Below are 23,052 nucleotides of genomic sequence, written 5' to 3' on the forward strand. Positions count from 1 at the left end.
CCCAATCATCGACTGACTACTTTATTATACTTTACTCACCATGTTGAAAGACAATGGCTCAAGAGCTTCTGCTCGCTCCAAAACATTGTGAGTGACCAATTATACAAGCCGGCTCACCCTGCAAGAAAAATGTGCTAACGCTCAGTGACGTGACAGATATTACAAAAACCCAACCACTGTGACAATACTGGTGGGAGCACAAAAAGAACAGTTCACAGTATCGAAAAAGCTTCTGGCATCGTCGTCTAGTTTCTTCCGCAAGAACTTGCAAGTGTCGTCGTTATGGCTCGAGGATCAGTGCCCAGAAATGTTCGAGCTCTTTCTGCATTGGCTCTACGAACGAAACGACTTCCAACAGCACATCGATGAAGCCGAAGCAAACAACTGCTGCGAGGACTTGCATGATGACTTGATCAACCTCCACCTCTTTGCCGCTCAAATCGAGCTGGCCCCGTTACAAGACATCGCCATGGATGCCATCCAAGATATCTACCTGCGCTGCAACTGGGACATCCGGCCACGGTTGGTCAGCTACATTTACACCGAGTGCTCGCCTATTCACAGCTGCCGCATCCGAAAGTGGATCGTGGCCATGACCGCCTGGTCGTTGGGTGGTGACCTTGAGCAGTCGGCAACCGGTGGCAAGATGGAGGTGCTTTTTCAAAAGTTTCCCGATTTCTGGGCAGACTACGTGTCTCATTTGTCCAAAACATCGAAAAACCGCATCAAGCTACACTTCAAGAACCCCCAGCTCAGGCTACCAACCAACAACCTCCGCAACGAAGAACGACACTTTGGCTTCCGCCAGTGTTCCTTCCATACGCACCGTTCATCCGTTGGCCAAGGAAAGTGCCCACACACTCTGGCCCAGCAACAATATCGGGCTGAATCGCCCGTGTCCAGCGAGTATAGTGACTCCTCTTCGCCCGGGTTAATCTTCCCTGAAGACATGGTGTCGCCGCGGACCGCCATCTTTGACTTATACCTGGCCACGCCCTGAAACAGCGGCACACCCACCCGTTTATGTTAAAACGTCTTCATGACCATCACCCCAACCCACCTCGGGTTCCTTCTTCGCGAAGCGGGTAGCCGTCGGGCAATGATGGACTTGCCTAGTGCAGGCTTGCCATCAGCCCGGCTGAGAAAATGGCTACCAATCCGAGTCCCCCCCATCCCGACCGGGCTGGCACCACAGACGGTGCCTCAAATGCCCAACATTGCGAGTCCGGGCCACGGGCCCCGACCACCGCATCTTGTCTTTTTCTAGCGCATACTGCACGGGATTAGAAAGGAGTTCGGCTGGGACTAGAATTAGGACTTGAAAAGTGCCAGCCACTATTCGCTGAGCCCATCATCCTTCAATGTACATATTATACTTGTCATACTGAGAGCGTGCTTGACGTCGACTCCAGTAAAGGTGGTTGTTTCTTCTAGCAGATTCAACCAATTAAAAACAAATAAAATCAAGGAATTTCCTCTACTCTATCTTCTAAATCAAAGAATGTGACCTGAAAAATCCCGTTGCTGAACCTGCTCTGGTGAATGTCTCTCATCACGTGGTCACTTACACCGCATCCATCCAAAGGTTACCCGCCATGAATTGCTATAGATACCCGAGTCATGCCACAAACCCTCTCGCCAATCAAACCTCTGGGCAGCTGTTTCACAAAATGCACAAAAACCCACCCAAGTAGCCCGAGAACTTCTTTGGGCATTGTGGAGGCCGGGTCGTTTAATCCTGACCTGCATAGTCCTCCTCGTAGGTCCAACAAAGCCCGTGCGGGATTCTCCTCATCTTTCCGCAGTCGGAATTGCAGATACATAATAGAGGGTAAACGAAATATTGACTGGAATCCTTGTGCCGCAGGAACGGCACAATGAAGCATTTCACGCCGTCATCCAACACGTGGGGGTGATGGAAGAAGGGGTTCCCAGGGCGCTTGATCTAAATCATGTACAAATGAAAACCGAGACTTTGGCTCATCATTATCTATGGAAGCATGGTGATCACTGCCAAACATAACATACCAACTAGACACCGGGCGACAAGAGTTCATTGAGTAAAGCAAGTTGATTGTGTGAAAATCTCTCTTAACATGATCGATCTATCGAAGATTATGTGACATTCACGCCCTCGTTGCATCCCAAAGATTCATCAAATCATAACTTTTTGTGCCCATGGGTCAGATAAAAAGAAACGCCAGTTTCTATCATATGGCGCCAAGCCCCAACGATTGGCACGACGAGGGTACGTCAAAATTCGTAACTGTATTCCGAATCCACCATCCGTCCTGCCATCGTCAATTCGTTTCGTGCCATTCATAAAATGCTCATTAAAGAAAAAGAAAAAAAGCCTCTCGTCCTTTTCGCAAAGGTCGAGTGAGGTGCCCTCTTGAGTCCTGATTGCAATGTACAATAACAAGAAAATAGATGTTTCCAATTCGTCAGTGATTCGCTTCAGCATGCTGCGAGATGCAAAATGTATTGGGCGCCAACTCGTTCATATGTTTTCTTGAGTGATTCTGGTGATATGTTCAGCCCTTGGGAGGCAAAGTAGAGGCCTGAGAACAGGTCGAAACGATACTCTATGAGGAGTATTATGGCTATCGTAAAAGTCGTGAAAGCATAATGTGGTATATTGTAAACAAAGAAAAAGCGTGTTGATGCAGAATAGGTTCGTTGGGATGTGTAGTGAGGGGGATATCACAATGGCGACTGAGATCGGCGGCCAATACTTTCACGGTTTCTGAACTGTTTGAGTCGTTGATCGATATACACCAATCGTGAAGCCAGGGTTGACCGAGTTGGCGACGTCTCAAAGCTCGCCTCCGTACTCTGCTGTATTGTTGCAAATGGTCGACGCAGTGCTGCCAAGTTGAAACTGGTACTTTGCGACAGTCTGTTCGGAAAGGAGTGGCTTGAGCTCGAACCCGAGAAAGGCGATCCTAGGCGGGCTGGCTGCGAGGCTGGTGCTAGGAAGGCGGCATCATTGGCCTCGGGCCCAGGAGAGATGAATGGATCTGCCATAGTAGTGGCAGTCCTCGGGATAAACAGACTATCTATCGCAGCTGAGTTGGTAGAGCTGAATTGAGCCTCGGTGACGATACCCGCTCGGGAATTGTCCCCGGCATCAGTGGCCTCTGCCGAGGGGCCCCACAAAGCAGCCACGATGCTGGGGCGTTTACGAGGCTGACCCTCAAGTCCTTTGATCGACCTGCGTTTCTGTGTTCCTGAGTGCGTTCCGGATCGCGATCGAGTAAGACGAACTGGTGACTTCAAAAGCTTGCGAGGACCGACCGTGTGAGAGTGTCGGCGCATACTGATGCCTGCTGCTAGCGACGAAGACGAACTTGGGCCATAGCTGTGTGCGAGGAATGGAGAACCAAGTCGGGGACACTCCGAGCTACTTAGGTCTTCCAAAGTCGATGCATCCGTCTCTGAATCTGGCGCCAATGGCGACAAGTCTGGGAAGGGAGGAGGGTCGGGCTGAGAACGCGAGAGTTGAGCCAAGGGTCCCTGGGGCTGCATAACCTCCGACGTGCTGAGCGTGAGAGACATGGCCATGCCCTGGGCGGAAAAGACCGAAGGGGAACGCGCAGGTGTAGACCTTCGGTTCCAGCGGCGATGAGCAGCATTGTTGAAGGGAGTAGGGCTTTGAGACATGTATGCGGACCGTCCTGATTTCGAGCTGGCTTTCAACTTGCAGAGTTCGCGAAGATGTGCTCGAGTCGCAGCACACGTATGGGGCCATTGCACGAATGGTTTGGAGCTTTCCGCAGTGGGCGTGCAGCTTCCGCTTTTGTTGCCGGCAGTGGGCGCTTTCGCACCTTTCCAACTGCGCTTCGCCTCGCGCGCGACGCGAGCACATACACCGTCGGGCGGTATACAGCTCTTTCCCAGACGTACAGGCGTGACGCGGGGGTCTTGCAAATACAGCAAGTATGTCGACCATAGGTGCGTATTCATCGCCTTGGTCCATGGTGCCCTTCTAGTCTTTTCTCTGGGAATATGTTCCTCGTCATTTCGAAAGTCTGGTTTGAAGAAATCCCCGCCATTCAACTCCGGACTCGCGCAATCGCCGTCATCCGAGGCGTGTGAATATTGACTGAACAGAGAGGCACTGGTTTGTGTTGAAAATGCCGTAGAAGGTCTGCTGGACTCGTATTCGGGACTGGACTCCATGTCAGAGTCGCTCCATGAGTCAATGGACCAATTTGGGTATTTGGTCGTGGATAGTGATGAGCCAAGGTCGACAGCCGGAGTCTTGGGAGGTGAGAAATGGCGCGCGCGGAGGTGCTGATACATATCCATGCCATCATAGTCCTGCAAGTGAATCTCCGGGAAAGTATCAATCATGTCCTCGTCCGCGATGCTGGGTTCCTCCACACTCGGGATCGGAACATCAGCGGCCGCAACTGACGCGAGAAACTGCTGGGTGGGCGCATTGAGGTGCGTCGACACATTACGCCTTTTCAGCCTCAAGCGCGGTCGCGGTGCGGATGGTTGCTGTGCTTCGTCACCAGGCGCAGAAGGTTCCGGAGTCCTGGGGTCGCGTGCGTTGCCGTCGTACCGGAAACCCTTTGGAAGGGTCGCGGCGGCGCATTGTAAAGGCAACATGGTGCTTTCCAATGTTGAAACGCAGGAAACAGTGCGACACATCAGATTCCCGCGCTGACGAAGGGTATACAGGCTGGGGCGATCCAAAGCCGCGATCAAAAGCCCTTGCTGTTACCAGGATGTTGTCAGATTTGAGATGATCAATGAGCACTCCGCAAAGCTCACGGTGCTTTCGCCTCGAGCAAAGCTTGCACAAAGTTCCGTTGGAATATCGGCCACAACGCGCAAGCTCAATTCGTTGCCCCTGATTTAGGCTTCGAAATTTTGGTCGCTAGTCCAGGCGTGTCGCAAGCCGAGACCAAAGAGTTGTGCCAAAAATGGTATCGGCAGAAGTCGTTCTCCTTACTTCCTCCTGGCCTACTGCAACGATGCGTGATATTAGAATTCGGTTGGTATAACAAAGAAAGAAAAGGCCGTGACAAATAAGGTTGCGATCGAGAGGCGTAAAAGAAAACAGGTCAGATCGTCGTAAGGTGGGAGTAGTCCGTCGTCTCGTGTCGATGGCAGGCAGTGACTTCGCCGGATAAAGATATCGATCGGGGTGCCCACCACCACCAGGCGGACTGGAGAGCAAGAAATGAGCGACAGCGGGATGGAGGGGATGGAGGGGATGGAGGAGATGAGATGGTTGTAAGGCCAGGGCACGAGAGCCGGGACAAGGGGTAGTAAAGTAGCGAGAGAGCCAAGCTAGAGTAGTCGTGGAAGTGGAGCTTGGGTGCAGAGGAAAAGGCAGGGGAGAACATACTACGAATTGCCAAAGAGCCGGGTGGCGCGAACCCTCCGTTGCTCTGCGCGGTGGTATGAATGCACTGCTGAGGCGAAGAGAAGGCCTGACCCGTGGGCGCTAAGCTTGCAAGGCCCCACTATGTCACTGCATGATTCAGGCGGTCAGTTAAATACATGGATAAAGCGCGTGCAGGTGCCGGGGTGAATGGTGATGATTTGGAGCGATTTGCTGTTGAGCACGACGTAGACTGGACTGGGGAAGAGGACCCTGACGGCAAGCGGCGCCAGTGCTGGGTTCGCCAGGGGGGGCCGGGCAGACGGGCTTGGGGGCTCCGGCGAGGGGGGTGGGGGAGCGGGCAGTTGAGGGACAGGTTCGTGTTCAGTTGGCCACGAGGCAGGATTCGCAGCATCCCAGGACTTGCCCAGGAGCGCGATAGTGGAGAAGATACGTTGGGATTTCTGCTGCTAGCTATCGTTGAGTGGAATCGCCCGATGAACTAAATGCGACCACTGGAACCTGCTCATGCATTGCGGATGCAGGCGTGGCCAACGAAGAGGGACACAGCAATAGCGCATAGCGCATATGCAGCGATCGACGCCCACTGGGATGACAGAAGAGACTGATAGGATCGTAGACGGACTTACGCGTCTGCGAGAAGCGCAAAAACCACTGGACCAGAGTCGTCGATGCGGCGCAATGCTGGCGCAACAGTTCAGACGCACCGCTGCGAACTAAAGCAGTCGGGTTGGGTTCTTCGATGTTGGGTTCCTGCCACTGCACAGCTCTTGGGCGCTGTTGCAGGTGTGCTAGTCGTAGGCGTAGAATCACGCTTGCAAATGATGTTGTTGTTGTTGTTGTTGTTGTTCTATTCGTAAAGCGCAACAACCAGCGATTTGTGCAGGTGCAACGATATATCGTCAGGAAGGTGCGTCGAATGCGAAAGTGCTCATCACGGTCGGCGCAATTGCAACGGAGGGGCCGTGTCTGTCAAAAGGAAGTGGAGGCAAGCATGAACAGACAGGTACGGCTTCTGGGGGTGATGTGACGGGATGTGACTGTCTGGCCTTATTTGACGGACTTGGTTTCCTGGACAATTTTTTTTTCTGATAAGACTGGACCAGACGGGGGCCGCACTGATACGATCCGCCGCCGCTTGCTCGGGTCAAAAAAGCGAGAGGTTGGGGGCTCAAGGTTTGCGGGTTGGCCCGGGCCTCGATGTTCTACTGTGTACTCGAACCTTGATGAGGGCTGTGTGATGTGAAGGTGAAATGCACAACCTCCTCTTTGATTAATTACAACTTTCTACAAACTTCCGTGAAGTTTTCATCCTCTTCGGTAAGGATTCACTCCGTTGGCAAATGCATCCCCCGACACCAAGGCGTGCCACGACGTATGACTTGTAAAATTACACTGGCGCGAACTAAACCTATGAACGCGTCTGCCAAACGCGAACTTTACGCGTCGAGTCGCAATTCCGGCAAAAATGTCGACTTGTCCGAACGAGGACATGAGAAGTGACGGACGCAGACTCAAAGAATACGAGGCTACTACGTCCCAACCATATTAGGCTTGCCACAAAACGGCTTTTCACCCCCTGCATCTTTAAGTTTCATGCGGAGATTGGCAGCGGAAAACGATGAGATTGTGTCCTAAAGAATGGTCTAAATCATCGTCCGTCGAAATAAACTCCGAGATCGGATAAGCGTCTATACAATCTCATCTGCTCCCTTTGCTGGCCGCAGATGGCCGCCTGTTCACGAGACTCACTTGTGCTTTCGTACTTGAGCAACTTGAATACTGATACATCATGGGCGATATGCTGCTCAGCGATGCCCCGAATTCGGTAGTATTGACATTCAAAGCGATAGGTATACAAGGATCCCTTGGTTAGGTAATCAGTTCGCCTCATGAAAGGATAACCTCCAGTCATTATAATTATGCCGTTCCACGGTTGGGATTGGCCGAGGTTCCTACCCCAGATTTTCCACAGCATAGTCAAAGAAACGATTGGCTTGTACCTGCAGAATCAGTGGCCAAGCTGCCGCATTGCAATCGTACATCACATCAGACGGGGTAAGAAGTCAAGCCTCTGCTGGCAGCTGAGTCGTTGTGATAGTCTTGGTGTCACACTTCTATGCAAGCCACTCCGGATAGAAAACCTAGTCCCTGGTGTAGATCGCTTGAAAGCCGCGAGCTTAAACCTTCACGCGATGGACCGGCAAGGACCAGCCAGCAGATATCCTGAAAACTCCTCTTCCGAGGTCTTCCTTGCAAGATTTTGCCTTGGGTCATCAAACCCTACTATGTATGCTTGGATGCTAGCATGCTGTGCGACTACGCGCTAGTAACACACACCGGCGCACACACTTTCGCTCTCTCGCATATAACGAGGTAACACTGTGGAACCTGCACAGTCGACGGCGCTGCCTCTGCCGGAGTCCTCCGCCCTGTACATCCTTGCATTCACGATGTTATCATTCAATTAGATGGTAGAACTTGATCGAATATCAACGGCCATTTCAACATCTGCTGTCAAGCATCCAAGTATCAAGCATCCGAGTTCTCGAGCCAGAGCAAATGATGGCTTGCTCGTCCGTGTGCCTCCCAGGGGCTACGGAGACATTCGTCTCGAGCACGACTCACAGACGCTTCCCTTAGCCAGAAAACATATTTTCCTCCCAACTGCTCAGGGTAGCTCCCCCATCTCTGTCTATTCATGCCCCACGCACTTCCTACCTCACGATGCTCGGTTCATCCAGAGTATTCTCCATACTGAAAATTATAGCCGTGTTGGTGCTTTTCAGCTGGTCACTGTCATACTTCGGTATTACAAGGGCACACTACGAACGTGTCCTCCGGCAATTCAAGGGCGAGAGGGCTCATTTTGTGGCGGATTTCCTCGAGAATGATTTCGACGGCCCCTTCGACGGCAAACAGATAGCCTTACTATGCGCGAACAGAACTTGGACGGAAGGGCTCATCTTCCACTGCGACCCGCCCGCTGGGGGCATAGCGGTGGTCAGAAATGCACATTTGAACTGTATCCGTATGGCCATTGAAGCTGGAGGTTCGTCATTAGCACAAGCTCTCCTACCGTTAAAGGCTAATGTACGCTGACTATGGCAAAAAGCCGAGCTAATCGTCCCAGAAATTGTTCGCCGTAACGCCAAAGACATAACCCAAGTCACACCGGACTCAAAGGGCAAACCTCGCGGGATAGCATCAGATTACTTCTACGATCATCAGCATTTCAATTGGTCAATGTCAACTTTCTGCCCACAGATGAGGTTGTACTGGTCAGTCGACGAGCTGTTCGATACCCCGATGGGCACCCCTCTGTCGATTTCAATAGGAAATCTGGATATGCCCCAGGTAGAAGGGTCGATCATTGAGAAACCAGGCACGTTCGCAATACAGTTCAAAAAGTACTTGGACTCCCAGTCAAATCCCAAGACGCGGACTTGGCCTTTCAAAGTCGAGGTGGCTGTCACTCTCGATGCATGGCCGACAACCTACGACGCTCCCGCGTTTGTCCGCAATTTTGGCCGCGTATTGCGATTTCGCGATGACACTAGACAACTTGCAGCAGCTGCCTACTTCAACATGAAAAAGAAGAAGCTAACGTCGCCGGGTTTCGTCGGCATCCATCTGCGGACCGAAGAGGATGTATGGGGTACGGAATTTCCACCGTACGACGAGCAAGCGGACTACTACTTGAACTATGTCGTGCAGTCCAAGTACTCGGTGGTCTACCTAGCCTCTGGCGCAACCTCTGAGAATATTACGGCTTTCACGGAACGGGCTCGCGACTTGAACGTCACTGTCGTTACCAAGAAGGGCCTTTTAGACCCAGAGGATATTCTATACTTGGAGCACTTGACATGGGACCAACAAGCGCTAGTGGATTACGAGCTTATACTTCGGTCTAATCTGATGGCAGGAACGTGTGAGAGCTTCTTCGCGTGGAGTCTTGCCATGAGACGGGCAGCTTCCATTGGGTCAGTCGGTGGTCATACTGTTGTACCACCTTCTAGTACAACTCGGTGGCAGGATACACTTTCGGCGATCATGGGATCCGATCAAGGCAAGAACAAGAATATGCAGCTTGCCATCTGGCCTTGATATTCTAGAGCGGCATGCAGTATACGAAACAGGTAGCGACTTGGACAAATGGAATTCAGTGGCATAGGCCTCGCAGGGGCGGCATATTCACAAGGATACCTCAGAACGTTGGTGCTTTGATTTCCATGCATCGTCCGACCTAAGTGGACGTCATTTGGATACTAAGCTATTCCATGAACCCATGGTCATATCTACCATGCTCAACGGGGATTGACTGCTGTGGTATTTTCAAGAATCAAACGTTTCCTAGCAAATGTGTATTCATAGGTTTCTTAAGCTCAGAGTTCGGCCAACCACAGGAAATGACGACATCACTCCACTTAAATCCCCAGCTTCCTTTCCGATTCCAAGCGCAACTGCTTCAGATCAATCGCTTCGTGAGCGGTTTTCTATAAGTATTATCCTCAACTTTGACAACCTGCAGTAACCACAATGAGTTATTAGCACAACATCCAGCGATATTTCCATTTGTTCATATAATCACCGAAACCTTTGCACCGATCAAGCAAGGAATCAACGAAGATGGCATCAGTTACAGACCTCATCACCCTCGAAAACTTCAAGGCTAAGATGCCGAGATGGAAGGCCGACCTCCCCAACCACCTCTACGCAGTAGTTGATATGGGAAGGTTTGTGTAATTTTCTGATTGTTTTAGTTGCACTGGAAGAGATAGAAGACATGCATTCCCAGCGGTCGTCGATGGAAACTCTCATTCACACTTACTCCTGCATCACCTATATTGGACTACTCTAGTCTAACAAAACGCAGTAATGGCATTCGGTTCTCGATATCAGATTTGTCACCACCACAAGCCCGCCTTCTTCGTTGTGTGTACCGCGAGCGCGCTGGCATCTCACTATTCGATGCACTCAATTCGTCGCCATCCAGTGGACCGCTAAAGTTTCCCCCTGAGATCATCACCCAAGTTTCGCACACGCTGGCGCGGTTCAAGTCTATCGCAGACGCTTATGGCGTACTACCAGAGCATATTTCCGTGTTCGCCACGGAAGCTATGCGGAAGGCCGAGAACGCAGCTTCTATGCTAGACGCTATTCGCAGCTTTTCTGGCCTCGGGGTGCATGTGTTGGTCCCCGAGGTTGAGACCCTCTTTGGTGCCATGGGGGCTAGGAGTGGCTTCGCCGACGTGAAGGGGCTCTTTCTCGATCTCGGTGGCGGATCCGTTCAGATGACATACATGGATTCTGCCGTGGACGGCTACGAAGTTACCGCTGCGCAGTCTGGTGAAAGCATGCCATTCGGAGCTGCAAGGTTGATAAAACTACTGGATAGTGGTGAAGCAGCGGCTGCAACGGCGAAAAGTGACCTGCTGGCAGGCATGCGAAGTGCTTTCGCCAAACTTCAACAGAAATTTCCCTCGTTGAAGACATCCGAGTCCTCGGGCAATGACGGAATCGACGTGTATCTTTGTGGTGGTGGGTTTCGCGGCTACGGAAACATGCTAATGCACAACGACCCCATCCAACCATATCCCATTCCGGGTATAGGAGCTTACACGGTGACTGGATCCTTCTTTCGTCAGACGAAGAAGATGCTCAATGTCAACAAGGAGCACGGTGAAAAGATATTTGGCATGTCCAAGAGGCGACGACAGCAATTTCCTGCCATCGCAACGGTTGTTCAGTCATTCACCGATGTTGTTCCCAATGTTAGAACGGTGACGTTCTGCAGCGGTGGTAACCGTGAGGGTGCTCTGCTGTTGAAACTCCCAAAGGAAGTGATGGACACGCAACCACTTACGCTTCTGCATCAGCCTGGAGACAAATCAAGTGATATTGTGATACAGTCCGTTATCGATACCATCCTATCTTCTGTTCCGACCGAATTTGATCCTTCCAAAATCTCAACAATCTTCACTCTGGGACTTGGACCCCTTTTCATTGGCAAAATCTGGGGACGATCTGGCGAAGCAAGTGATGCAAATTCGGCTTACGAGCTACATCAAGCCATCACGAGGGACCCGAGCGTACCCGGATTTACCCATCTAGCACGAGCGGTCCTTGGCCTTACCCTTTGCGCAAGATGGGGTTCAACTTTGGGACCCATTGACAAACACCTATACAACAGTCTTCGAGGGCTGGCGTTTGAGGATTCTCCCGAGGCTAATTTCTGGGCCGATTATTTCGGCGCCGTCGCCTCGGTTATTGCGACCGTTTGTCCAGCGGAGCCTAAGAGACCATATGCGTTGGAGGAGGTTATCAAGTCAGTCGGCGCGGTTCTCCCGAAATTGGGTCACTACGTTAACACTGAGGACACAGGTTCACTGCCAAATTAACCGACGGCAAGAAGAGGCCTCGAATAGAACTGACAATATCGCTATCTGCCGATGCGGCCAAAGGACTTGATGTTGAAGACCTCGCAAGTACTTTTCAGAGTGTGGGAAAGTACAAGAAAGACGCAACAACAGTCGACCGGAAAGTCGAAGTTGCTGTCGTACTCCGTTGAACTCATATTGCATCGACCCAACGAAGTTTGTTATATCATGGTATATTCCAGACAAACCCACCCATACCAAAATACACTTTGCCATACTCAAATGATGTTAGCACGAGCGGATGTGGGTATCACAAGCCCTCCGAACCCGTCCCAACCTTTCGCAGCCTTTCCAGCTTTCCCATGCTAATATCACACAAACGCCCGAAGTAGACTTATGAAATCAGGATGTGAACATCACAACGAAACCCCAGCATACCATATTGTTTTGAGGGTTCTTTCTGTCGGCTCGGTCGATCACGCCGTTCTTCGTTTCTTGTTTCGCTCAGGCTTGTTGGGAGTCACTAGAAGTATTTTCAAATACCCGTCAAGTGGCGATGATTGTTGGCCTAGGAGAGAAACTTCAACTAAGGTTAGTAATGTTTCTGCAAGCTGAATATTGAGGCTTGCGGACAGGACTCACAGGGCTCAGCTCGTTTCATGGAAATCGTTTCCAACTCATCTCTCAATTGCTGCTGAAGCATGACCCTGCTGTTGGCTGGTCCTGGCACTGCGACTACATCTACGTCCTCTCCTGGCATTCCCTTTTGGAAGTGACACTTGCACACCACAAAAAGAGCCATGAAGAGCTTTTTGGCGGCCTCCTGGCTTGCAAGGTGAATGGGAAGAGCCCTCGGAGCTGTAAAAGGTGTTAATTGCTTTCTGCATTAGCCGGCAGGTTGTCGGCAGGTAAAGAACTCACCAGGTTCATATCCAAGGCGAGGTCGTAGTTGCGCCGTCATCAGACAGAAGATATCGTGATAAGTGAGTATCATTTGCATAATGCATGCCCAGATCAGCAGTTCTTCTCCATTGTTTGGTTTCGAAAGCTTGTCGAAGTTGGCAAGGATGTTTCGTTCCAGGGAGTTCATGTTCGACCTAGCAAGACCCCTGAGTTCACTCATCACAGACTGCGGCAGAGGTCGAGCTTGTGATGTCGGGTGCTCCTTGTATAAAAAGGGCCTTGATCTGTAGATCCTATACATACACCTAAATATGTGAATGTCGGAGAGCAGATTCCAAAGTAGAGGAGTCTGCGTGGCGGTCAGTGTCACGCGCTGCTGTGAGCAAACCGATGTTCTCACCTGCGATCCTCTTACCGGAGATACGTTCTGGGCACCGCTTCCAACATGAGAATGGGTGAACCTATCCAAGACGTATTGGAAGTCAATAGTCTGGCCCATCGTCATCTGTTTTTCGGACAATGATACAAGTTCTTTGCGCTCTGGAACGTGGTTCCTATAAAGCATATGGTATCGCGGCGGATGCCGACCATACGGCACGACCTGTTGCGATACAACTTCCTGGATCAAAATTTGGAGCACGGGAGTTCGTGCTGTATCATCCAAGCAAATGTACCAAGATACTGGGCTCGAGATCATTCCGGATTTGCTGGAGTAGTTGCCTGCAGATGGTCAGTATCCTATATTGACAACTCAGAAAAGGTGCTAACGAGGAACATACTCGAACTACTCTCGAACGCAGGACCAATCGCTGCGAGGCTTTGGGCACGAATGCAAACATCCTGCGTAGAGGGAATGAAGTCGCCAGACTGATATTCTCGGTTGAGTTCTTCGGCAAACCTGTCACATCTATCACACGCAGTTGTCGCGCACTATGTTGCCATGTCAGCAGTCAGATATATTGGGAGCCACGTGAGAAAACCCACCTTTATTCTTTTGAGATGGCAACGGATACAAGCACCGCAGTAACGAACTCCTGCTACTTCATCCTTGTTTTGCAGAGGTCCTCTGCGCCGTCCTCTATTCTTTCGATCTTGCGCCGAGGTGTTTCCGCTCGTAAAAGTCATCTGTTGGGACGCAGATGGTAGGAAAGGGCTATTTGAGGTATACATCTCTCTCTGGTTGTCTGGGATGTTGCCCGAGCTTGATGCAGAATTATTGAGGATCTGGATACCGGGGGGATAGTTGGTGTTCTTCGGCCTGACCTCTCTTAGTTGTGGAATGGTCAAGGCGTCATCTTGTTGCCTCAAGACGCGGAGACTGGCCGCATCTGAAATAGTGTCCACGGGTCTTGGAGAGCTGGGCGATGCATTACCCGCTTCATCAGATGTGCCAGAAGTTAGACCAGGAAGAGAAGTATCATCCTGGTTGCTGCGTACATCCAGATCGTCAGAGTCACCGTACGCGGCCGATAAATCCAGCCAGTCTTCGAAGTTAACCTCGTTGTCTTCTTCTGACTGATCCTCTGGATACAAGGAACTGTGGAAACAGTTGCTGGAATCATAGGGAACCGTTTCAGGCAGGTTCCTTCGTTCCACCTGGCTAATAAGACCGGGGGCTTCGTTGGCAATCCGTTCGAGATGATACGTTCCCGCCATGAGCGCGTGTAAGTGACCCAGTCAAATGTACTTGTTTGTCAGACGATGCACGATGGAATTAACACCTATGGTGTGTCTGCAGCGGCGGGTCTCCTGTGGGGATAGATTCACGATAAGTGTGCACATGAGACAAATGAGGGCAAGACGAAGTGTCAATCTCGGTGAGACGTCAATATCTTCGACACGATCGTGACCAAGTGCGCATCGGCGACACACTCGAGGATTCCGCATTGCGCACCGCACGCTCATTGGCGAAGCACCCCGGCAGCCCGCGCCCGATTGACGAATAGTATCCTGGACTTCCACCGAAAAAAGTAGAAAACCCCGTTCCACCACATCGCAGCCATTACTGGCCGGACATCATGTGACGACGTCTCGGTGGTCTTGAGCACACCCCGATTGTGCAGTTTGGGGGACAGAAACCTTGAGGTACAAGAAGCTCCGAGTTATTAGAATCACAGCAGTAATTGGAATATTAACGCTGGACTATAGCGTTGATGAACCACATTGCTCATAGTGCTGGAATAACTACTGCGAATACTCCACAACCTTCCTGCCAAAAAAGGAAATTATCCTGGGTTACCACCGGTGGGAACGTGCATAATCGTTACCAGGTTACCTGCAGGGTAACAGCGGTAGGCCCTCAACCCTCAGGCACTCAGGCACTTGTCGTGTAAGCCACCCAACCACCACCCATGGGTTTGTATTTTCTCTCCTTTTTATTCTTACAGGGGGGGCGTAGAGTTCTACTAGTTTGATAAATCTACCCGTGGGTGGTTCTCGTTCTGACATTGGGCATCTGAGGTATCAATTTCATTTCGGGCTCCAGGATCATACAGCGCAGGAGTTGGTCTTCGGCCCCTCACATACACCGAGTTTCCTGCTCTAGGGGTGAGAGGCTACCAGTAAGCTTGCTGCGACCAGTGACGGAGGGCGGTGCGTGACCCCGACTTACGGAGATAGTAACTTTCTGTCCTCAGGCTCTTGAACGCTTTGATCGGATCAGGACTGTTGCTGAAAAGAGCTCGTTTTGGTACCAAACGCCAATCGACGTACAGAGGAGATGTTGATCGGAAAAGAGCTGCGTACATCGATACGAAGCAGTAGTAAAGACACAGTGCTAATTCAATGGATATGTTGGCACGTCTTCCATGGTCTGAGCTCTTATTTCCGATGTAAGGTATTTCTCATTTTCCAATACTTACCTGTCACTGAAGCCACAGCGTCGCCAAATTGGTAGTTTCGAGGTATATTCCGGTATCTCAAAATCAACGACCTCAAACATGCCCACAGAACCAGACCATTGGAGCTGCCAACTCAGGCCCCTCAAAAGTTCCATCTCGATACTCTCCAAAACCTTTGGCGACCTTATTCATCCGCCAGTGCGGGACCACAGACGCTACCTCGTCGGCGGTAGCCACGTCGTCTCCAGACGCGTTCGTTTGCAACCGGCTGAAACAATTTGACTCTGCGCGTTTGCTGAATCAAGTATTTCTACGTAAATTTTAGCATGGCCTGTTCAGGAGAGGGTTTGGTGACGTCTACGATGCGCGAATATTTGGAGCTTCGGCTGTATAGCTTGCTGAACTGCATCAATGCTTCATCGAACGCTGGGAATATTCTAGACTTTGAATATATTTGGCGTTCCATGAACTCCTGGAAAGCATGCTCCGGGTAGGTCCGTGGCGATGTATATTAGAGTAGCGACCCAGTCACGAAAAGGACTGATGGTGTGCCACGTGGGCCCCACAGGATAAACATATCTAGCTTTCGTATGCTGCCAGCTGTGAAGTCTTGCAGATCCACTTTCATATTCAGGTCAAGAGTGTTGACAGCACATGAACGCAGAAGATCAGCTTTCGAGGCTGCTCTGAGCATTGTGGGACTGCCCGTAGGTACTTGGAAGAAGCAGATTCGACGATGCTCCTCCTTAGAAAGTTCACTGATGGGGATTTTAGTAAGTAACCCATGGCAAGGCAAAGGAGAGCACTGGATGGGCACTGTCGTACACGCTTTTGCTCCTATTTCAAAGTGGTTCCGAGACATCGGGAACAGATGAGCGAAAGGGGGTCTGTTTTGTACTGGTTGAAGAGTCAAATCTCCGCTCACAAAGTTTTGTTCGAATGCATAGGGACCGGCCGATGAAATCAGCTACGGTTTGCAGCCCTTACTCACTGCTGCGAAATCACACCGAGGTTGAAGGTGAGCGCAGCAAAGACGTTAAGATAAAGTGACAGTGACACGTTGACCGGGACTTTGCGCACTCTGCATCCGCAACAGGCTCCTGTTTTCCTCATCAAGGCTACCGCCAGACGCCGTGAGTCACCGTTGCCTTTTTTTCTTTCTCGTTTTTGTCCCGCTGGGCGCGGATGAATAAGCTAGGAAACATGCAAAAGCAGGCTTCGCGCACGGCTTATGGATCCCACGATCAGCGTCAGATGGACTCGTCGGTTTGGGACTGGCTGCCTAGGGCTTAGGGATGTCAAATATGCCATTTCGATGAAGTCAGACCACACGAAGTCGGCTGATAATTCCGCTTCCGGGGATCCAGGATTCAGCGGAGAATTGACTTGACCAATATCATCTTAGCACGTACACACTTGTAGGCTGAGCTGTGGTATTGTCAGATGGCCAGTCCTTCTTGTACAGTTGAGAGTCCAAGCCCAGAGATTCCTGTGAGGTAGATGGATCCGCAGGCTGTTCTGGCTGGAGGCCATGGCTAAGCTACAGGAGAGGAGTGCAGGATCTATTGAATCCATGGTCAGTCAGCCGTGGAGGCCGAGGTCACGCGATGAGCATTTGGAAGAGAAGAAACAGAGCTCTAGAGGATGTTAAGCGTTTGTACAGAGCCATGAATGATTGAGCCGACATATATCCTGATATCTTCACTTGGTGAATTGGCTTTGGAAAAGGCTCGGCTCTGCACCTTGTCAGTACTGGATGATGGTTGGGCCATGAACAGCCACAAACAGCACATTGCTCGGTCAAGCCGAAAAGGGACAAGCGGCAGTAGTAGATGCGATTACTCCATTGAGAGCTGCTTGTTAGCACCAGTAACAAAATTGGATTTTTATGTGATCAGGGCGCAGTGTATAGTGAGCGGTGTAGTTCATTGGCAAAGTTACGACTGACGAGAAATGAGTAAGCACAAACTAGTAACCCGATTATTTGACAGCTAGATACTATTGTTTAATTACTCTGCTAGCCCCAAAGCAGTACTATGCCAAGATACTTATAGACTCCGTACAGGACTGGGTTATTGATAAGGTCTAGGTGGACCAGCTACAGGGTTGGCATTCCAAATTGCTTGGCCAACCCAACTTTAATTGTCCGAGTTGTTTTCAGTTCCGGAGAGCCGGGCAGGTATTACGAGTAGATGGACAAGAGTTCGAAAGAAATATCCACATCTGTATTATTTGTTTACGATTATAGATTACGCTATGGATGGTGGCGCTGGCCCTGCGCCTCGACCTGACGAATAACTCGCAATATGGTGGAAAGCCGTCACAGTCCGCGGAATTCATGACTCGGAAAATATGAAATATTTGCGGCTAGCATTTGAGAGGATGGGTATGTGCAGTAAATCAGTAGAGCAGATTGATGGCGTGAGGCGGCGAAGCGGGATGTAACAGCCCGTCAGCAACCACGAATATCTTGCACGCAGTCATCTAAAGTCTGGAAGGTAAGGCTGGAAACCTACCAGTCAACGGGCAGCTCCGCTGCGGCTGTTGTCCTCGGTGCATAAGCATGAGCGGAAGCTTCGGACGAAGCGTTGCATTGATGGGGCGATAAGTTTTCAAAATAGTGAGTCGCCAATGGTGTGACAACATAGAGACACCACGATGCATAATAGGCTTCTAGAAATAATGTGAAGAGAAGTTCTTGGCCAGCTTCGGTCTCGGGAGCACAAAGTGTCGCATTATCTAGGTACATAGTAGGTATGTAGCATCGTATGCCGGTACTTCGTTCACCAGGCCAGTTGAATCAAGGTTCAAGGGTCTTGTGCATCGTGACCTTGGACCTTCGGGAAATCTCTGCTGGCTAGTTATATTTAGCAGCAGCCAGCGAAGCACGTGAGCTGGTCTTTTGTTCTCGATTCTTTAACTACAACCCTTTTTTTTTTTGGAGCCCCTAGTGTATGTTGTGGCTCTCAGCTGCCAGAAGAAAGTATCCGGCTGACCTGCCGAGAATCAAATCTGGGTGTTGCTAACCCTTCAATTCAGGCAGAAATTTGTTGTCGTTGGTTGGACTGGGAAAGATCGCCTCATTCGACTGGATGAAGGGAGGTGCACTTGATTTTGTACGTTGATCCTGAAAGCCGCCAACCAGATGACTGCAGCAGCGATCAACGCTGAACAAAAACTACGGCGTGGAGAAAAGCTTGGCAGCCACTCTTTTTCGCCTGCATCCTGTGATCGATCCTGGCCAGGGATCCCTGGTATGGTGTGAATTGCCAGCAACTGCACGTCTGCGTCATGGGTCTTTACCCTTTCCATTCTCAACCACCCGTTGCTCCTGTTGGTTGCCAAAGTCGCAAGTTGGCACGTATGATATGGCGTCGGCTTCTCCACCCAGCATCTAGCTGAGCCTAGCTGAGCCTCGCGCTGTTGTTTTCGCTGGCCCTGCTCTTGTCATTTTCTCTGCGCCCGCTTTTTGACATCCGGGTTGCAGAGAGAGCGGAGGAAACGGCCTTGGCTAGGTAGGACTCGCCATGGCCCATAATCTAATAAAACACCGCGCATCACCCGTCTCCTTCCTTCGATGTTGGGCGATCCACGATTTTGTCATTTTGCTGTCTTCAACCCCGGTCTCGAGCTAACATATTCTTTTGACGCTGGGAAGCAAGGTGCCTCTGTTGGTTGTTTTCATCATTTCTTAACCGTTGAATCCGACCTGCCGACTGCGGGTTTTGCAAAGCCCTTCTCCTGATCCACAAGCTACTTTTAGAGCAGGTCTGCTTGCGCGTACTCCATCATCTTTTCGAAGCACGTTCAACACCAAAGTCCCCAGTCTTACCAGTGGAACGAATGATCGCTATTCGCCGAAACGTAACCGACTCCCAGGCCTCCCCACACAATAGTTCCGTTGCGGGCACGGTTTTCGGCACGCGTCGAGGAGCCACTTCGAGCCGCAGCCCCCAACGCTTGCGAATCCTTATTAATAAGTGGTCTTGCGTTGCTGTAGTGGGATCAGAGGCTTGTTACCCCTGAGGAAGTCACTGGTTTAAGAACCAAGCATGTCTTCAAGTAAGTCGCATTGCGCCAGCAACGGCCATAATCATCTCATTTCTTCTCCTTCGATTCAAGATATCAACAACGACAAACAAGACGGGGAGCACGGGCAGGAGAAAGAGATCAATACCAAGAGAGTTTCTGCCGAAGAGCTAGCACCCAGCTCGGAGCCCAGAAACTTGGTCGACACGACGGAAGCGGCGTCTAGCGTGCTTAATAAAGTTGCAATGGTCGACTGTGCTGGCATGAGCGTCGGCTATCAGTCGGGTGGTCTCATGCCGTCACCCGGCGGCGCTGCTCCTGGCTTGCGGAAGAAAAGGTCGAGACTGGAGCGCTTCTCGTCCTTCTCCTCCTCGTCATTATCTTCGCTATTCCCATCACTAATAAGCCCCTCACCCACAGAACCCGTCCCCCGAAAACCAGTCTCTCAAGACTCACCGATCCAAGACCAGATCAACTCACTCACTCACGGCAACAACCCCCCGGCCAGCGGGACATTCTCCTTCTCCTCAAATCTCAATACTCTCGGCCATCAGAGAGCCAAGTCTGAGCAACACGATGCTCCAGCTGCAAGAATGAGGTTTCTGAAACAGCTGATGCCAGAACAGCCTTCACAACCGCCTCCACCGCCGCCGACCACGGCAAAGACTTCACCAGATAACGCTTTCAACTTCAAGGAAACGAAGCCATCGCTCGAGCTCGCCAAGCAACAACCTCCGATCCCAAAAGTTCAGAGGCGAAGAAGTAGTTCTTTACAGAGTGGAAGCCAGAGCGGAAGCCAGAGCTTTTCCCTCCAGAAGCCTGGTCTCGACGCTAGACCTTCTTCCCCCGCAGCCCGTGGACGGAGCTCGTCGGCACAACCGCAAAGCAACAGGCTCGTGCCCTTGCCCGGAGCTCGCAACGTTTCGGCGGCTATAGCTGCCCCAAGCCCTCGACCGTCTTCGAGTAACGGTAGTCAAAGCCCAGGCAGGGAAGGTGACAGACGTGGGCGGCTGAGAAGGAGCTGGCTGCCAGGACAACACCGATCGAGGTCGAATTCTCAGGACATCAGGGGGACGCCGAGCACTTCTGCCGCATGGATCCTCGATGAGACCAAGGCGGACTACAACACGGTTTTTCTCACTAGCGGCGATAGGGTGCCTGAGCTCTGGAATGAAGGGGGCAGTGTTCTGGTCTTCTTACATCCCCAGGGATCTGGGCAGGGTCCTTCGTTCAGAGTTCCGCCTTTTGTCATTGACAACTCGCTCGGATTTGCCGACCTCCTCTCCGCCGACCTCACATCGCCAACAAGCTCGGGACGGTCCCGCACCCGCAGTTTCAACGGCCGTCAGAGCCTCTCGGTCGATGATGTGGGGCAGGCGTCGCCGCCTTTGTCTGAAAGCCAGACGCCTGGCGAGTCGAGACTATACATACCGGTTACTATGGCTGGTTCGACTCCAGACCTGGACCGAATGATGTCCATCCGAAACCTGTTTGCCTTCCTAACGGGACAACCATTAGTGGGAACCAAAGCGCAACCTTCTCTCTTCAGCGCCTTCACGCGAGTTGCAGGCCTGTTGGTAGAGTTCGAGTTTACTAACGCCGATGGTTCCAATTTTGGAGATGCGGTGGACATGAGCTTTGGCTTTTTTATGGATCAGATGGCGCTGGCTGATGTGCGACATAGCCGAGAGAAGACATTAGAGGCGCTTGTACTCGGCGAACGTATGCGCTCATGGGACCTGTGGAACGAGGCCTTTACGCATGCAGTGGGCAAATATACTGTCATTCGGGACCTCAACTCTCCCTTGTGGGAGCAGGTGTCTCCCTCCACGCGGCAAAAACTCGAGCGTGCGCATCTGGAACTTCTCACCCACCAGAATGCAGTCAACAACCGCCTCGAGGCTTTCGACTTCCCATCCCTCTTCTCCGGAACCGCCAACTCTACGTCGCTGACCGAGTACAAGACTGTCAAGTTCAATATCTGGAGGAAGTCGTTCAATCGTATGAGGCAATTCGTTCTCACTTATTACAAAGCCAGCTTTGGGAGTTGGCCACCGAAAGCTCGCAGTAAGAAGAACCCCTTCACCGAGAGTGGTCTGAATCGACTAGTGCTGAAGATTCTTTACACGGATCTTTGTGCGCTCTACGATTTGACCGTTGATCGCGAATCGATTACCCCTCGTGTCATTGACCAGAGCGCCGATGATATGGAGAGCGACGACAAGAGGCCAGCCATTGCAGCTCTGCGCAGAGTTCTGGGAGAGTTTGATCAATCGTCGCCACCTGTCCTCCCTCCACTTCCTTTCGATGTTCCCAAGCTCCCCGATATGAAGTCGGTCAAGGATAACTACTACGATCTGCCACAGAAGGACCAGGCGAGACTGGAGAAGAATCTGCAAGAGAACGAATTCTTGCTCATCTTGAACAAGTCGTACAACTTCGACACTCTGATGCAGAAAAATCCTTTCTTGGACGAGTACATGGAATTCGAGCAGAAAGAAGCCAAGGGTAAGTCCGTTAGCGAGATGGTCGAGCAGCGAATCGGGCACTGGCTCTTCCTCTACGTTGTCATCCAGTCATTGCCAATGCTAGTGGTTGATGCCCCAGGCCTGAAGTTCACCGACGCCGTCGAGTACTTCCTCTGTCAACCGCCCAAAGGTCATCCCCCTTGGCTGGGTGATGCCCCTGAAGTTCGCAAGAAGTGGTACGAAGTGTCGGGCGGTGGCGGCATTGTGGAGCTCAATGCTGATTCTGTTGAGTTCTCCATCGAGGCCATCTACCACAGAAGCCACTGCTGGGAGGCGGCAAAACGGTGGGAAGCCGATGCAAATGCTGCACCACCAGTTCAGGAACTACCCTTCTCGCCCCTGCAGGCGCCGCAAAGCGTGTTTACCGATATGGACCCGGGCAGCTCTCAAACGGCAGAACACAGCGAATCATCGCCTGGAGTTTCGCCAAGTCCGGCTCTCCGGCCAAGAACCAACTCGCCAGGTGGTAGATCTGCCTATCGGTCCAGTATCATCATGGGCCTCGAAGAGCTGCCCGTTCCCGGCTATGCCTCCATAGACCGCCGGGGCTCGCGCATCTTCAGTGCCGGAGAGACCCGGCCACATGCTTCTCGTCCCACGAGCGCATTCATGGGGCGAAGCGTATCCTCGAGCAACTTACACGACGCAGGATCGGTGGCCTCCCCGGAGTCCACTGGCAGCGGCGGCCGACAGGGATCGCAAGGTGGAAGCACGTTTGACGACATTTTGAAGGATATGGATAAGAAACCAAAGAAGAAGAAGTCATCCTTGTTCTTTGGTTGAAAAAAAATTTATGATTGTCACGGAAAACTGAAAAATATGTATAGAGTACTTAGTACTACCATTAGACTCATGGATTTTCTTGTATTTATAGTGCAAAACGGAGCAGGGAAACCACATCACAATTAATAATTTGCATAAGCATGGCCAATCGGTGGGAGGCGATCACAGGATACCTAATTAAAATAAATCATGGGTTGGAATTTGAATCTTGAAAAGCCTCAGTGAAGCCG

At 51.3% G+C, this 23,052-nt stretch overlaps 7 protein-coding genes across 7 annotated transcripts; 4 read left to right on the forward strand and 3 right to left on the reverse strand.

Annotated features, from left to right (window-relative positions):
- Window positions 1-91: 91 nt before the first annotated feature.
- BCR38DRAFT_437990 (uncharacterized protein) lies at window positions 92-1,470 on the forward strand. The gene has a single exon (XM_040860560.1). It carries the CDS (start codon window positions 308-310, stop codon window positions 998-1,000), a length of 693 nt encoding a protein of 230 aa, XP_040714108.1. The 5' UTR covers window positions 92-307; the 3' UTR covers window positions 1,001-1,470.
- Window positions 1,471-2,059: 589 nt separating this feature from the next.
- BCR38DRAFT_236296 (uncharacterized protein) lies at window positions 2,060-2,583 on the reverse strand. The gene has a single exon (XM_040854359.1). It carries the CDS (start codon window positions 2,462-2,464, stop codon window positions 2,156-2,158), a length of 309 nt encoding a protein of 102 aa, XP_040714109.1. The 5' UTR covers window positions 2,465-2,583; the 3' UTR covers window positions 2,060-2,155.
- A 120-nt stretch (window positions 2,584-2,703) lies between these two features.
- On the reverse strand, window positions 2,704-4,548 carry BCR38DRAFT_316932 (uncharacterized protein; the record flags this gene model as incomplete). Its single annotated transcript, XM_040854714.1, has 1 exon — window positions 2,704-4,548. A coding segment is annotated over one exon (1,845 nt), but the record flags the coding sequence as incomplete, so codon positions are not given.
- A 3,538-nt stretch (window positions 4,549-8,086) lies between these two features.
- On the forward strand, window positions 8,087-9,466 carry BCR38DRAFT_346272 (uncharacterized protein; the record flags this gene model as incomplete). Its single annotated transcript, XM_040856247.1, has 2 exons — window positions 8,087-8,411; window positions 8,475-9,466. The coding sequence occupies 2 exons, from the start codon at window positions 8,087-8,089 to the stop codon at window positions 9,464-9,466; spliced, it is 1,317 nt and encodes a 438-aa protein (XP_040714111.1).
- Window positions 9,467-9,845: 379 nt separating this feature from the next.
- Window positions 9,846-11,972, forward strand: BCR38DRAFT_371999 (Ppx/GppA phosphatase). Its single transcript, XM_040857295.1, has 3 exons — window positions 9,846-10,095; window positions 10,236-11,687; window positions 11,744-11,972. Exons 1-3 carry the CDS (start codon window positions 9,989-9,991, stop codon window positions 11,928-11,930), a joined length of 1,746 nt encoding a protein of 581 aa, XP_040714112.1. The 5' UTR covers window positions 9,846-9,988; the 3' UTR covers window positions 11,931-11,972.
- Window position 11,973: 1 nt separating this feature from the next.
- Window positions 11,974-14,476, reverse strand: BCR38DRAFT_438000 (uncharacterized protein). The gene is made up of 6 exons (XM_040860561.1): window positions 13,627-14,476; window positions 13,422-13,572; window positions 13,043-13,362; window positions 12,661-12,991; window positions 12,382-12,597; window positions 11,974-12,319 (listed from the first exon to the last, which is right to left on the reverse strand). Exons 1-6 carry the CDS (start codon window positions 14,296-14,298, stop codon window positions 12,216-12,218), a joined length of 1,794 nt encoding a protein of 597 aa, XP_040714113.1. The 5' UTR covers window positions 14,299-14,476; the 3' UTR covers window positions 11,974-12,215.
- Window positions 14,477-20,104: 5,628 nt separating this feature from the next.
- Window positions 20,105-22,822, forward strand: BCR38DRAFT_346659 (uncharacterized protein; the record flags this gene model as incomplete). Its single annotated transcript, XM_040856269.1, has 1 exon — window positions 20,105-22,822. The coding sequence occupies one exon, from the start codon at window positions 20,105-20,107 to the stop codon at window positions 22,820-22,822; it is 2,718 nt and encodes a 905-aa protein (XP_040714114.1).
- Between the last annotated feature and the right edge of the window lie 230 nt (window positions 22,823-23,052).

Source organism: Pseudomassariella vexata (assembly GCF_002105095.1).
Source record: "Pseudomassariella vexata strain CBS 129021 chromosome Unknown BCR38scaffold_9, whole genome shotgun sequence".
Taxonomy (NCBI): Eukaryota; Fungi; Ascomycota; class Sordariomycetes; order Amphisphaeriales; family Pseudomassariaceae; genus Pseudomassariella; species Pseudomassariella vexata.